The sequence below is a fragment of the Manis javanica genome, chromosome 4 (genome assembly GCF_040802235.1).
Source record: "Manis javanica isolate MJ-LG chromosome 4, MJ_LKY, whole genome shotgun sequence".
Lineage (NCBI taxonomy): Eukaryota > Metazoa > Chordata > Mammalia > Pholidota > Manidae > Manis > Manis javanica.
This window is the reverse complement of record NC_133159.1, coordinates 143,563,831-143,576,780: the sequence shown is the minus strand read 5'-3', so window position 1 is coordinate 143,576,780 and position 12,950 is coordinate 143,563,831. Positions and strand designations below refer to the sequence as shown.

At 42.7% G+C, this 12,950-nt stretch overlaps 1 protein-coding gene across 2 annotated transcripts in view; it reads right to left on the bottom strand.

The window, feature by feature from the left end:
- The window catches only part of TAF15 (TATA-box binding protein associated factor 15), a 35,007-nt gene extending 29,179 nt beyond the window's left edge, over positions 1-5,828 (bottom strand). The window contains exon 1 of one of the 2 annotated variants that reach the window (XM_073235258.1): positions 5,706-5,828. In XM_073235258.1, coding sequence (XP_073091359.1) covers positions 5,706-5,712 — 7 coding nt within the window. In that variant the 5' untranslated portion in view covers positions 5,713-5,828. The remainder of the gene's footprint in view (positions 1-5,705) is intronic. The other variant, XM_017676889.3, reaches the window with a different exon arrangement.
- Positions 5,829-12,950: the final 7,122 nt, after the last annotated feature.

Sequence of the window (12,950 nt, the reverse complement as noted above, 5' to 3'; positions counted from 1 at the left end):
ATCCATTAATTATTTGAAGTGCTTTTATTTCCAAGTGTGAAGGATTTTGACTGTTTCTCTTCTATAGTCCACTGCAGCCAGAAGGGGCATTTTCTGAATTATTCCTGGTTATTTAAGATTTGCTGTTTTTTATTTTTCCCTTTGGTACTTTCACTTGCATAAATGTCCCCTAAGAACTGTGCATTTTGTAAATGTTAAATGAACTTTTTTTTTTTTGAGAGGGCATCTCTCATATTTATTGATCATATGGTTGTTAACAACAATAAAATTCTGTATAGGGGACTCAATGCACAATCACTAATCAACCCCAAGCCTAATTCTCAACAGTCTCCAATCTTCTGAAGCATAACGAACAAGTTTTTACATGGTGAACAAGTTCTTACATAGTGAATAAGTTCTTACATGGTGAACAGTGCAAGGGCAGTCATATCACAGAAACTTTCGGTTTTGATCACACATCATCAACTATAAACAATCAGGTCAATTATGATTATTCGTTTGATTTTTATACTTGATTTATATGTGAATCCCACATTTCTCCCTTATTATTATTATTATTATTATTATTATTTTAATAAAATGCTGAAGTTGTAGGTAGATGCAAGATAAAGGTAGAAAACATAGTTTAGTGCTGTAAGAGGGCAAATGTAGATGATCAGGTGTGTGCCTATAGACTAAGTATTAATCCAAGCTAGACAAGGGCAACAAAACATCCCCAGATGCAGATTTCTCTCAAAACAGGGGGGGTGAGGTTCTAAGCCTCACCTCTGTTGATCCCCAATTTCTCACCTGATGGCCCCCCTGCGACTGTGCCTGTCTTAGGTTGTTCCTCCCTTGAAGAATCTTACCCGTCTCTGGCTAACCAGTCATCTTCTGGGGCCATACGGGGAAATGTAAAGTTGGCAAGTAAGAGAGAAGCAATATTGTTTGAAAAGGTTAGCTTTTTACTTTTTTACAGATTTATGCCCTGTGGCTTCTATACCCAGCATTTGTCTTGAGGTATCTTTACCACTTGGAAGAATTATGATACTCGGTAATTTCGATATGAGGCACGAATTCTACTTAGGGGTTTTAATTATGAAGGAAGAAGAGAAGCTACAGAAGTAGCAGACGGAAGAAAACATGGGAAGATTATTTCTTTGACATATCTTCTTGTAGTGTAACATAAGCGTGTATAGGTTTTAAATTACTAATTAAATTCGTGTACATTAACATAATAGGAATACAGCTACATAACCAAAGCAGACCTACAATTACCAGCCATATCCAGTGAAACCAAGAAAATGAACTCTTTGAAGTCTGTAAGATGATGCCTGTTTTATCATCCATGTTCTTACTAACATTTGGCCTGACTGACCTATTACAGAGGTATGCTTTAAAAACTCCATTTGACTATAGATTTGTTATTTTTTCTATCTATACTTTTATGTATCATTAGGCACATAAAAATATGGATTTTTATACTCCTGATGAACTTCCTTTTAATAGTACATGAAGGCTGTCATTAAAAATGTCCAAACTTTACTTTGACAATAACTAAACAATCTTCCTTTGGTTGGTTGGTGTTTGCCTGGTTAGTCTTCTTCTACCTCTACACTTTCAATATTGTTTTAGGCATATCATTTCTGAACAGCATTTATCTATATCACTTTTTCCCCAATGCAGAAATTTTTATTTCAACTTTTTCATACTTTTACTATTGTTACTTTGTATTTATTCCTACCTCCCCATACTGCACTTTCTACATGAGTTTTTTCCTTTTAACTCCTTTCTGCCTTCTATTGGATTTTTAATCCCTTTTCCCCTCTACTGCTTTAGAAGCAGTACGTTTGTTCTTTCAGTTACCATTCATAATTTAATGACTGTTCAATTTTTAACATGCATTCTTGACAAATTTCAAAATGATCTTCAACCTCTGCCAGAAAATAAGAGCCTTAGTACTATAAGGCCAAACACAGCCTTCACCTATTATTTTGATTCTACTTTTCTTCCCATACCTTTTGTTCCATCTTTTAATCACTAAATGTAATAATCTTAATCTTCAATGTTCTATACCATCAATATTTGCTTTTTATTTTTTATACTTTCTTCCTCTACATTGTTTTTTTCAGCCTCTTCCTCCCTTCCAGATTTATTAGTTTTCAGCAAAGGCCTAAAAGTGGTATCCTTAGTCTGTCTGAGTAAAAATTCAAGCTGAACAGTTATTTTTCCTCTAAATTCCAAGGATCATTTCACTATTTTCTGGCTTCTTTAAACTTTTAAGTCTATCAATCTTATCATTTTCCTAGTTCCTCTGGTAGATTTGTTATTGGTTATTTCATCATCTGCAGTTTCACATCAATGTGTTTAAGTATGAATCAATTTTTGTGTCTCATGTTTGAGACTATATTTTGATTAAGAACACTCATTAATTTTGGAAAATTTCCAGCTATCTATTGATTCTTCCCTATCTGCTCTTTCTCAAACTCCTATTGGATGACAAATTCTCAATCTTTTTCCCATGTTTCTAAATCTTTTTTCACTGTGTAATCCTTCAGAATTGAGTTCTGGGTAGTTGTATCACATCAACTTCCACTTCACTAACTGCTTTTCTGCTAAGTTCTATCTGCAATTCAACTTATCCACTTTTGCATTTCCAGAAGTTGTTATGTTTTTTTTTTTAATCTACATGACCTTTTTTCTGAACATCTTGGTCTTAGGGTTGATTTGGTCTTTGAGACTTTTAATAATTTTAAACAGGTATGACTCACTTTCAGATTTATCTATTAGGGGTTCTAATCATGTTTTACTCATTTTGGTAGACTGTTTCGAGTTCTGCAATTTTTTACTGTGAATTCTTATTTTGCAAGGCTTGTTTTTTCTATCAGATTCTTGTGCCCTAGGCTGTAAAATATCCTCCAGAGGTTTTTCATTTGTTTCTACCAGGATCCCCAAGTTTATTAGCAGCCCAGAATCAAATTTTAAGTTAATTTCTTGGCTTAAGGTTTTCTAGACCCCATAACTAGCCTGAATTGTATGAAGAACAGGCCCTAGCTTACAAATTCTCAAGAAGGACTTTTTTCACTCTGGGCCCAAACTCATTATCTCTTATGCTGGTACAAAGGTTCTTTTCTAATGCAATTCTTTCACTGTCAGAGTCCTTCAAAAATCCAGGTTTTACGTAAGGGTCTGTTCCAATACCTGGCTCTCTAAAGGTCTCAAGGATTCACCTCCTGTTACTTGGGAAATAAAACCCAATTCTCTAAATGACACCTAAACCCTCCTCTCCAGGGTATCTGCCAAGTTAACTCTATACCTACCATGCTGGCTTCTACTTCACTTATGGCAGCAGCTGGGGCTTGCTCTTTCTAAGTCCTTCCATTTTCTGAGAGTTTGTAGATATAAGATTTTCAAATTATCTTGGTCTGCCACATTGCCAAAACAATAAGTATCCTGACTTTGTAATTTTTATATGCATAATTGATTAATAGATTTGATTTTTATCTTGAAAAGTTTCAGGTAATTCACAATTGTAAACAGTATTTGAATGTCTGAGAGTCTACTTACAATATTAACAATTTTGATTTGATTGATTGATTACATGAGTGCTTCTATGTTAGGTTTGTAAGTATGCCCTGTCAGGAATCTGTGGTGGTTGAGTCAATTTGATAGATTAAATTTATAAGTGTAGTTTGGGAATGTTTAAAAGACTTAACTAAACTTAATGCCATTAGTTGTTTAGGGGGTGTTCACTCTCTGTTGTATTTATTAACTTAAACATTCATCAAAGAACAAGTCAAAAGCATTATTCTTATTTTTATACAACGTCAAAAGTATTTTTATATACATATTACAACATGTATAAATAGTATATATAACAACACTAAGTAGAACTGAAAGCTTCTAGGTTTAATTCATGTAATTTTTTAAACAAGCAATTATTAAAGTTATTTTCACAAGTAAAAGCCAATTTCAATATTAAAAAAATCAAATTACAAAGTGACAAGTATCTGGTGTCTTGGTAATTTGAAGATCAGTACTAATGGGTAAACCAGCACATACACTATGACAAACTGAAAATACTGGATTTTACAAATGGTAAACCTCTAAACTTTACTTTTCCATAAAAGCTACCCAGACCTATAAAAATAAACCAGTTTTATACCAATAATTGTTAAATATCAAGACATGCCAATAGTTTTAATGAGCACTGTATTCATTGAAATTTAGTGAATTTCTCCATGTGGGTAGGAGATCTTATTTTCTCATAAACCACTGGAAGGGTTGAACACCCTCCTGAAGGTGTTATACCGTGAACTTCCATGAAGCTTTACCAGACTTCACTCAAAATTATGCTCCTGGTAAAAAATGTACTAATGTCTACTCCGGGTAAGTAATTTGAGCAAGAATGAAATAGAAATTGAAAGAAGAGAAATTCTGTGCAGTTAACAGCCCCTTACTTAGATTAGGTGGAAGGTCCCTCCACCAAAAGATCAATATTCTGGCTTCTTAACATCAACATTAACCTAAGGAATGTTTACCATTCTCCTGCCCAACCACCCTTGCTAATTTGCTCTCTTCTTACTCTGCTGCTTCCTTTTCGTCAGACGTTTCCCATACTTGTGCAAGACTGATTACTTTGTGGGGAGAAGGAAAGGTTAAATACCAAAGTCTCTCCCTTAAAAACCAGCATTTTCATCTTGTCATGTTCTGCTTTTCCACCTGAAAAGTGTACCTAAACTCTCATGATGGTGTCTAGCAAGTAGATAGCAGGATCTTTGCAGCCTGTGATGTGCCCAACAACAGAGGACATTGTGTGGTCAGGTAGGACTGCTAAATCAAGAAAACATCCACGTTCCAGACTTTGCAGTTGGTTTAACAGAATCTAAACTGGCTGTCCAGAAAAAAACAGCGCCTCTTTTTCTCTTCCGCACAAGGGGCCTCTATCAATATAAGTACTTCGTGGAAGACTGCCTTTCCCTTGGTCTGTATGTGTTTAGGTTAATGTCACATGTACCTACAGGAGACTATCAATAATACAAAGGGTTCAAACTTTCAAACTCTTGCAGGAAATAACTGGAGAAGGGAGAATGACAGGCGAGTGTGAGGAGGAAGCTGATTTACATGCAAACACCCCCAACTCGAATCCGGGTGGTTATAGCAGAGGGAACGAAGGTTAAGTAGGATTTCGTGTAAGACAACGTCCTTTGAAACGGCTCCTAGAGCGTCAAAGCCCCCACCTGATGAATGGGTGAGTCAAGAAGGACCAGCTCCACTTCACGGATGGGGAAATTGAGGTACGAGGCGGAGAGACGACTGGCCCGAGGCCTCGCTGAAATTTCTGAGGCGGAGCGGAGAACCAGAAGCACCGATCCTTTCAGACCGATGCTCGTATCACGGGATCCCCCCGCCCCTCTGATGGCGTAGACGGCCTCTGCCCCCCGACTCACACACCCTCCCCCAGGAGCGGCACGTCTCCTCCGGTTCCAAGGACAGGGCCAAAAGACAGGATGCCCGAAGAGCTCCCGCCGTGATTTGCAAACGCAGAGCGTTGGGAGCGTGCGTCCCTCCGGTCCAACATGGCGGCGGCCACGGCCGCCCCCCCACCCCAAGCCTCCCTCAGGGCCGGAGGCTTTCCCTCGGGGCCCTCCGGTGGGCGGGAAGATGGCCCAACCCCGCCAGGCCCCTTCTCGCCGCTGCCGCTGCTCGCTGACGGAGTCACCTACCCGACATGACTAACGGCCGCGGTGCTGAGCCCCGCGAGCCCACCGAGAACAAGGGAAACGAGAACCAGGCGGCGCGGCGGCCGGAGCTGTTCTGTGGGCGGTGCGGCGGGCTGAGCCCGACTGCGGGGCCTCGGCAGCCAATCAGAGGAGAGTGGACGGTACCAGAGAGCCACGACACGAGGGGTGGCTCTGCACTAGTACCAGCTTCCGAACCCTGAGGATTTCAAAATCCCTCTCTGGTCTCCCCTCCGCAAACGGTACCATTATTGAGAGGGAATTGAGAAGAGGAAGTACCAATGCCGCGTTCAGGATGGGGCGTGGGGTGTAAATGAGCCTCCGCGCTCCGTCCTAAGTACAGTCCTTTCTTTATTGGACCTCACTTTATTGGGTCTGATAGAACTCGAAGTTAGAAGCGAAAGATGAGAGACGTGATAAACACAGACTATTTGGTTAGAAAAGGCCTTTCTTCCCCTAAAATTTCTAATGGTATGCCCTAGTTCTCTAGGCTACGGCTGCTAACATCTTGAGCCACCTGGGGGCGTTCGGAGTCGACGAGCTGCTGGGCCGAAAGTCTTGACGAGCTCCGGTACCTGATCGCCTCCAGGTTTGGTATAACTACCTTGTCAAGGAAAAAATTGACTACAAGGTGATACTAGACAAAACGTGTGCACTAAAACGAAATCACACACAAACAGGACTCTGGGAATGTGGCGGAAAGAAGGGTTGAGCTTTAGTTTTCAGTGCTATAATAATGGTTAACTCTAATTATCAGGCCCCTTACATGATGTCATTTAATTCTCAAAACAGACTGATGAAATATTATCTACACGTTAGAGCCGAGAAGACAGAACTCACTTGCTCTAGTCTCACAGCTTGCAAAGGGCCAACGTGGAATTCGAATCCTGGTAACCAGACCCCACTGCCTGTGGGTTTCACCTTTGTGCCCAACTGCCTGAAGGGATCTCGAGCTCCTGAGTTTGAGATGAGGCTGTGAAAGCTCAGAAGAGCACACACGCACTTTTTCCCCGAGCGCAACGTGACACCTGAGTCAAACCATAGGTGATGAGCAGAAGTTGACTAAGTGAAGAAGTAGGAAAAAGTGCTTTCGACTAGTTGTACACCAAGTAACTTCTTGGGCATTTACTCAAGAGGGGAGAACGGTAGGAGATGAGGCCAGAAAAGTACGGGGCTAAATAACAGACCTTGTATGGTACATCAAGATTTGCGCTTTATCTTGAAGGCAGTGGGAAGCCAGGGAATTTTAAAAGAAGATCGGATTTGCATTTCAAGCTGCAGTGTGAAGAATGTATGGAGATCAGAGGTGCCTAAAGCAGGGAGCCAATTAAACCAATGTAATAATTCTGATGAAAAGATCATAGTGGCCTGGACTTAGGTTATAGCTAAGTGGTGACGAAGGTGAGTGAAGAGATCCCTGAGATACTTAGGCTGTAGACTGGGCAAGCTCTGGTGACCAATTTGGGTGGGTGGAGCTATTTGGAGAGCCAGAGGTCTGGGCTGAATTCTGAGTTTTCCACTTAGACAAGTAGGCAGATGGTGATATCATTCACTGTGGTAGGAAACAGGAGGAGGAACAGGCTGGGGTGGAAGTGGCTCAGAATTAGGGCTCTCAGGTCAGAAAAAAGGCATGAGGTCATCTCTCTTCATTGTACTGCAGTAATTGTATTCTAATCTATAGATACAGTGTCACACAGCTCTCTAGACAGGTCCAAAGAAACAAGGCTAAAGGAATACAAAGTCTCTTATAACTAAAAATGATTTAGCGCATTCAGTGTATGTACTGAGGAAGGCAACTGAGGGAAGAAATGGGCATATGCAATAGCAGGAAAGAATAGGGTTGGGTTGTGGAAGGAGATGTTTCCTCCAGGAAACCTGTTGGGTTTCCAGGTTGTTCTTCCTCTTTTTTTGTTATTACTTTGTTTAGAACTGGGGTTTTTTAAAGATGGACATACCAAAAAATAGATGTTGCTCATCAATGACCCCTTAAGTTTATACCATCATTCATTCATTCATGCATGCATGCATTCTTCACTCAACTGCCATCTCCTGAAGTCTACTAGGTGTCAGGCCCTGGAAGGATGTAGAGAACCAGAAAGCAGGACAGCATCTGCCCTCCAGGAACCGCAGTCATTATAACAGGGACAGTATAAACCTGTGACTCCAGTTAACTCCTGAATGTGCTAGAATTAGAATCTGCATCCTGCAGAGGATGCTCTGAAAATACAGAGGAAGAGCACCTAGCGTACATGAAGGGTGGAGGGGGTATTAAAAAAGGAGGGGTATCTTCATTCAGGAGATGCCTTCTAAAATGAGCTTTGAAGAAAGAACAGGAATGATGGGAGAAAGGAGGGTTGCAGGGGGAGATCAGGAACACACTGCTCTAGGCAGAATAGGCTATATTTGCAGAGACTAGAGGAGAGCATATTTCTGGGAACTGCAAGTGATTCAGTCTGGCTGGTCTGTGGAGCTGCAAGGGTCAGGAGTGGTGAGGAATGAGTGAAAGAAGTAGGCAGAAGCCCTATCTTGAAGAGCTTCATATGCCTTGTGGAGGAATTTGAATATTAAGTGAAAAAACAACAGGGAACATCTGAAGAATCTCATCAGAGGAGTGGTATTTAGCTTATTTCTATCCATATCTCTTTTAATCTTCTGGACAGCCCTGTGAAATAGGTATTGCTGTTATCCACATTTTGTAGATGAGAACACTAAAGCTTGGGGAGGCAAAATTCTTTACCAGGTCCACACAGCCAATTAGGGGCAGAAGCCAAGTTCACTCCCAGGCCCTTGGTCCAAGTCTAGTGTTCTTTTTAGAGCATCTCTGAAACTTGAAACAAGAGAATTCCTCCTAGTGTGCATTGCTCTGGAGCTTCTTTCCAAGGGTGCTTCTCTACCACAAACTGACTCACAGATTGAGCCCTGTGCCCTTCTGCCTTCCAGGCTTTTGCCCGGGAATGATTACCTGCAATGGGTATCTTAAGATCTTTAATCTTCACCCAGTCATTCTTTATACTACAAGATCCAGCTCCCTCTACCTCTGCTATCCTGGTCTCACTCTGCATATTTAGGCAAGAGAGCAGGTACATTTTACACATAGCTTTAGCACAGTGTGTCTAGGAAGGTCTTAGTACTGGGCCTGTTTGTCCCCAATCCATTCCTCAGGTCCTCACATGGGGAGCTGACCCCTTTCAGGCGGCATTTCAGTTTCAGGGATTCCTTCAGGCTGTAACTTCCAGCTAGAGTCAGCCAGTAGGCATCCTGGTAGGAAATTAGATAGTAGAAGAAAGGGAAGGGCGAGGGTTCTTTCTTCCTCTCCCTCTCTGCCACAGGGGTCTCTTAGGCAGCAGCTGTCTTCCCCAGAGATCCAGTTTCCACTGGTCATCCTGGTTCCCAACCCCACTCCTCCCTCCATTCCTCCAGCCTCTAGTTAGTTAGAGTCTTCTTGCTATTGACAATTTCTGAGTTGCCTCCATCCCCTTTCTGGCTTTCCAACCCTTCCACGACTGGTCTACCAGAACCTTGTAAGACCCTATAAGGACTGGGAATATTCTTAGAGTGAGAGGGAAAGTCATTAGAGGGAGCCATTCAGCAGAGCCCTGACCTGCTCTGACCTGCTTTACCAGGATGACTCTGGCTGCTGTCTTGAGAATAGACTGTAGGGGGCAAGATAGAAAGCAGGAGAAGTTCCTGCTCCCACCACAGTAAAAATCAGGCCACAATGATCTTTTGTCTTTTGAAATTCTGTGAACTCACAGTTGTACCACATAACTGAAGGCTTGCCTACCTGATTAGAAGCTGAAATATTTTCTAGTTGGGTTGTGTAGTTCATCTCTGACCCCTCCATGCCTCACACAGTGCCTGAAAAAAAAGGGGGAGAAAAAAGCCCTTGCATTTAATAAATGGATAAATAACTGTAAGGGGGATGGCATAATTGGTCTTTCTGACTTGTCTGTAAACTCCCCAATCTCAAAGACCTTACCTAGGACTTTCCTATGTCTCCCAGGGGGCACAGAGTATGTGTTCCAAGAGTGTTTGTTGAAAGAATAACAGCCTATTCTGCACCAGGTGCCACATATAATAGTAGCTATGGTCACCGCCAGCCCACCCCCATTCCTGCAGAGGCATCCCTGGAGCCCTGTTCCTCCAGGCTTCCTAGAGAGCAAAACTACCCTGAGGCTCCCCTGCAGCGGGGGGAGGCTCCTTGTAAATGACTGGGCTACCCCAGCCTTCGGACAGTAGCAGGCACTTCCTGTTTGGGGTGGAAAGGAACCAGACACTTTCCTGTTAGCAGGTCTTTTAAGCACAGCAGCAGATGCTGAGCAGGTCCTGGCCCAGCCTTTCAGGCCAGATGCCTGGCAGTTAGACAGACAGCCTTTATGTGGAAGGGAAGTGGGGATCAGTGCCAGACTGGCCAGGCTTTTATTGTGCTTCTCACGAGTCTCCTGGGTCCTGGTGTGAGTAGAAAACAAACCAGAAGAGGCTGACGCCCTGCAGACCTTGATGAGGGTTATTAGGTGAGATGGGGCTGCTCTGAGCCAGAAAGCATAGCCTGGTGAGGAAGTGCTCCTGTGACTGTCCTGGGGCAGGCTTGTATATGTCATCTGGATGTGGGTATGAACCTGTGTAAAGAATACACATGTGTATGTTTGTGTCTGTGCACCCAATGTCTAGCACTTGATAGGATTTAACAATTATTAATTGTCTAGCTTGCACCCCATAGCATATTGGGGTAGTAGGAAAGGCAGGAACTATTGTTGTTCCATTTTAAAATAGCACTAACTCAGTAAGGTTAGCTGATTTGCAAGGATCAAAAGAGTGTGAAAAAGTCAAGACTCAAACCCAGGTCTGCCTCACCACAAATGTCTTGCTTTTCCCAGTACCCTGTGAACATGTTTGTGTGTGTGTGTGCAGAGCAGTAGATAGGTAGTATGCTTGTGAATGCGATTCAGGCTAACAAGGTCACATCCACATGTGCTGGAGGGAAGAAATTTCTCTTAAAGAGGCAGAGGAGGTTGCTAGAAAGTCAGGGCTTCTAAAACTGAATCACAGCTAAAAATGCACAGAGGTTTTGGTCAATAATAAATCCAAATTATCAGAGCTAAATCCTTACAGCTCTCAGGAAAGCCTCCTCTCCAGGTCTCCCAAGCTAATCTCATGCCATCATTCTTATTATTATTTCTATTATTGTGTTTTTTGATGTTGATCATTCTGTTAGTGCCTTTCTCCAGAGCCCAGAATTCCTTCTGATAAAATCTACTTTGTGTTCTGCACACTTCCTGGGGAGGAGGAAGGGGCAGAGACAAAGCAAATTGTTCCTCATATTATGAACAGAGAAACTGAGGCCTAGAGGGGTCTTGTCCAGGTCCATACATCCTGCCTGATTCAAGGGGTCCTGGTCAGGAAGACTGACCTTCTGTCCCAGGAGAAGGAAAAGCCTGGACACCTGCCAGCTGTTCCCCTGGGTAGACAAGATGCCCAAGCCGTGGCGTGAGTTCCACAGAAGTCCTGTCCACTCCAGTAGGGGTGGGAGGCACTGTGGAGCTGAACTGAGCACCGGTGTGAGGAATAGTGGGAAGAGAAGCAGCTCTCTTTGAAGAGGAGGAATGGAGAGGACTGCCAGCCCAACTAGGTCAGGAACCTGCTCAGTCAAGATAAGAGAAGAGGGAAGGAGAGAGCCAGACCTTTGGAAAACCTAGCACTATCTTCTTCTTGGACATTAGCATCTAGTATTTAGTGATTCAGTAGGTCTGGAGAAGGGCTCAGGGGTGTGAATTTTTAACAGGTGCCTCCAGGTAATTCAATGTAGGTGATCCAAGAATCACATTTTATAAATTTGACTTGAGGCGTGATAGTATATATACTGTTTTAAGGGCCCAACATCTGGAATTATAGTTTCCAGATTGGAACCCTGGCTCCATTACTAGATTTGTGACCTTGGACAAAGCAATATTATCTCTCTGTGCCTCAGTTTCCTCATATGTAAAACAAAGATGCCTATAATAGCTTTCTCATACGGAAGCTGCAAAGTTTCAATGACATGATTTATGGAAAGTACACAGCACATGATCATTTCTCACCAAGTATTAACCATTGTTATTTGTTCCAACTCCTCGTTCCCATCCCCAACCCCACTCCCATTAAAGGAAGAAATAATGCTATTGGATTAATATAGGAACTTGTCACCATAGTGCTGTTTTGGACGTGGGTGATCTTTGAGACTCGCTGCTCCGAAGCCATTCTGCCATCACTTTTCTCATCCACTTGTTTCAGTAAACTACCCTGCCTTTCTCATCTTCCTTTCCTCCTCATTTCTCCTCTCATATGGTAGGCTGCCCTCCTTCTCCACCCCATCCAAAGTGATTTGGCTCAGAATGTATCCTGGAAAGTAAAAATACACAGTAATTCAGTTGTGGAGCTACACAGGGCCCAGTTTCCTGAAGAAGATCACAGAATTTGGTGCTCTGAGACTTATGAGTAAGTTTCAGAGCCATAAAGGAACTGAAGCTTCTGCTCCCCAGGTTCTAACCGTGGAAACATGCTCTCTTCCTGGAAAACAGAGAAACATCCTCTGCAAAGGCATGGTTGAAGCCCAGGGTAAGTGTGTGGGTGAAGCAAGCTCTGTTCTGCATAAATTCTTGCAGGCACTTCAAAGTCTGTACAGCTTCTCCAAGTGACCACAGCAGAGGTGAGGATAGGATGAAATAATCCGATCGAGGGCACAAAAGGAAAGCAGGGAAAGTTCAACTTTCAAACATAACAGTGGTGTTAGTTTTCAAGATCCATGGATCAGGACTAACCTGGGATGCCGAGAAAGGCAATGTCAGCTCTCTGATTGGTGGAGCCCATCTCCTCCCAAGTGTCTCAGCCCTACAGAGAACCACTGCTTCCTGCCTTCCCCTCTCCTCCCAGTGCAGCTGAAATAGAGAACTTCTGGGATGTGCTGGAGGAGGGATGGAGAAGTTCTGCCTGGAGAAAGAACTGGCAAACCTGGGTTTGACTCCAGCTTGACCCACAGGGTCTTCACCAACTGGTGCTCCTCACTAACTGGTCCCCCTGCTCCAAAGCACAGTTGTTTCTGACTTATCAAAATCCACCTATTCGTAGAGGGCACCACATATCATGTCATGGCAACAACGTTCTGACAACCCCCTCACATACACACTCTAGGTTGCCAGATAAAATAGAGTATACCAAGTTAAACTTGAATTTCAGGTTGACTATTGTTCATGT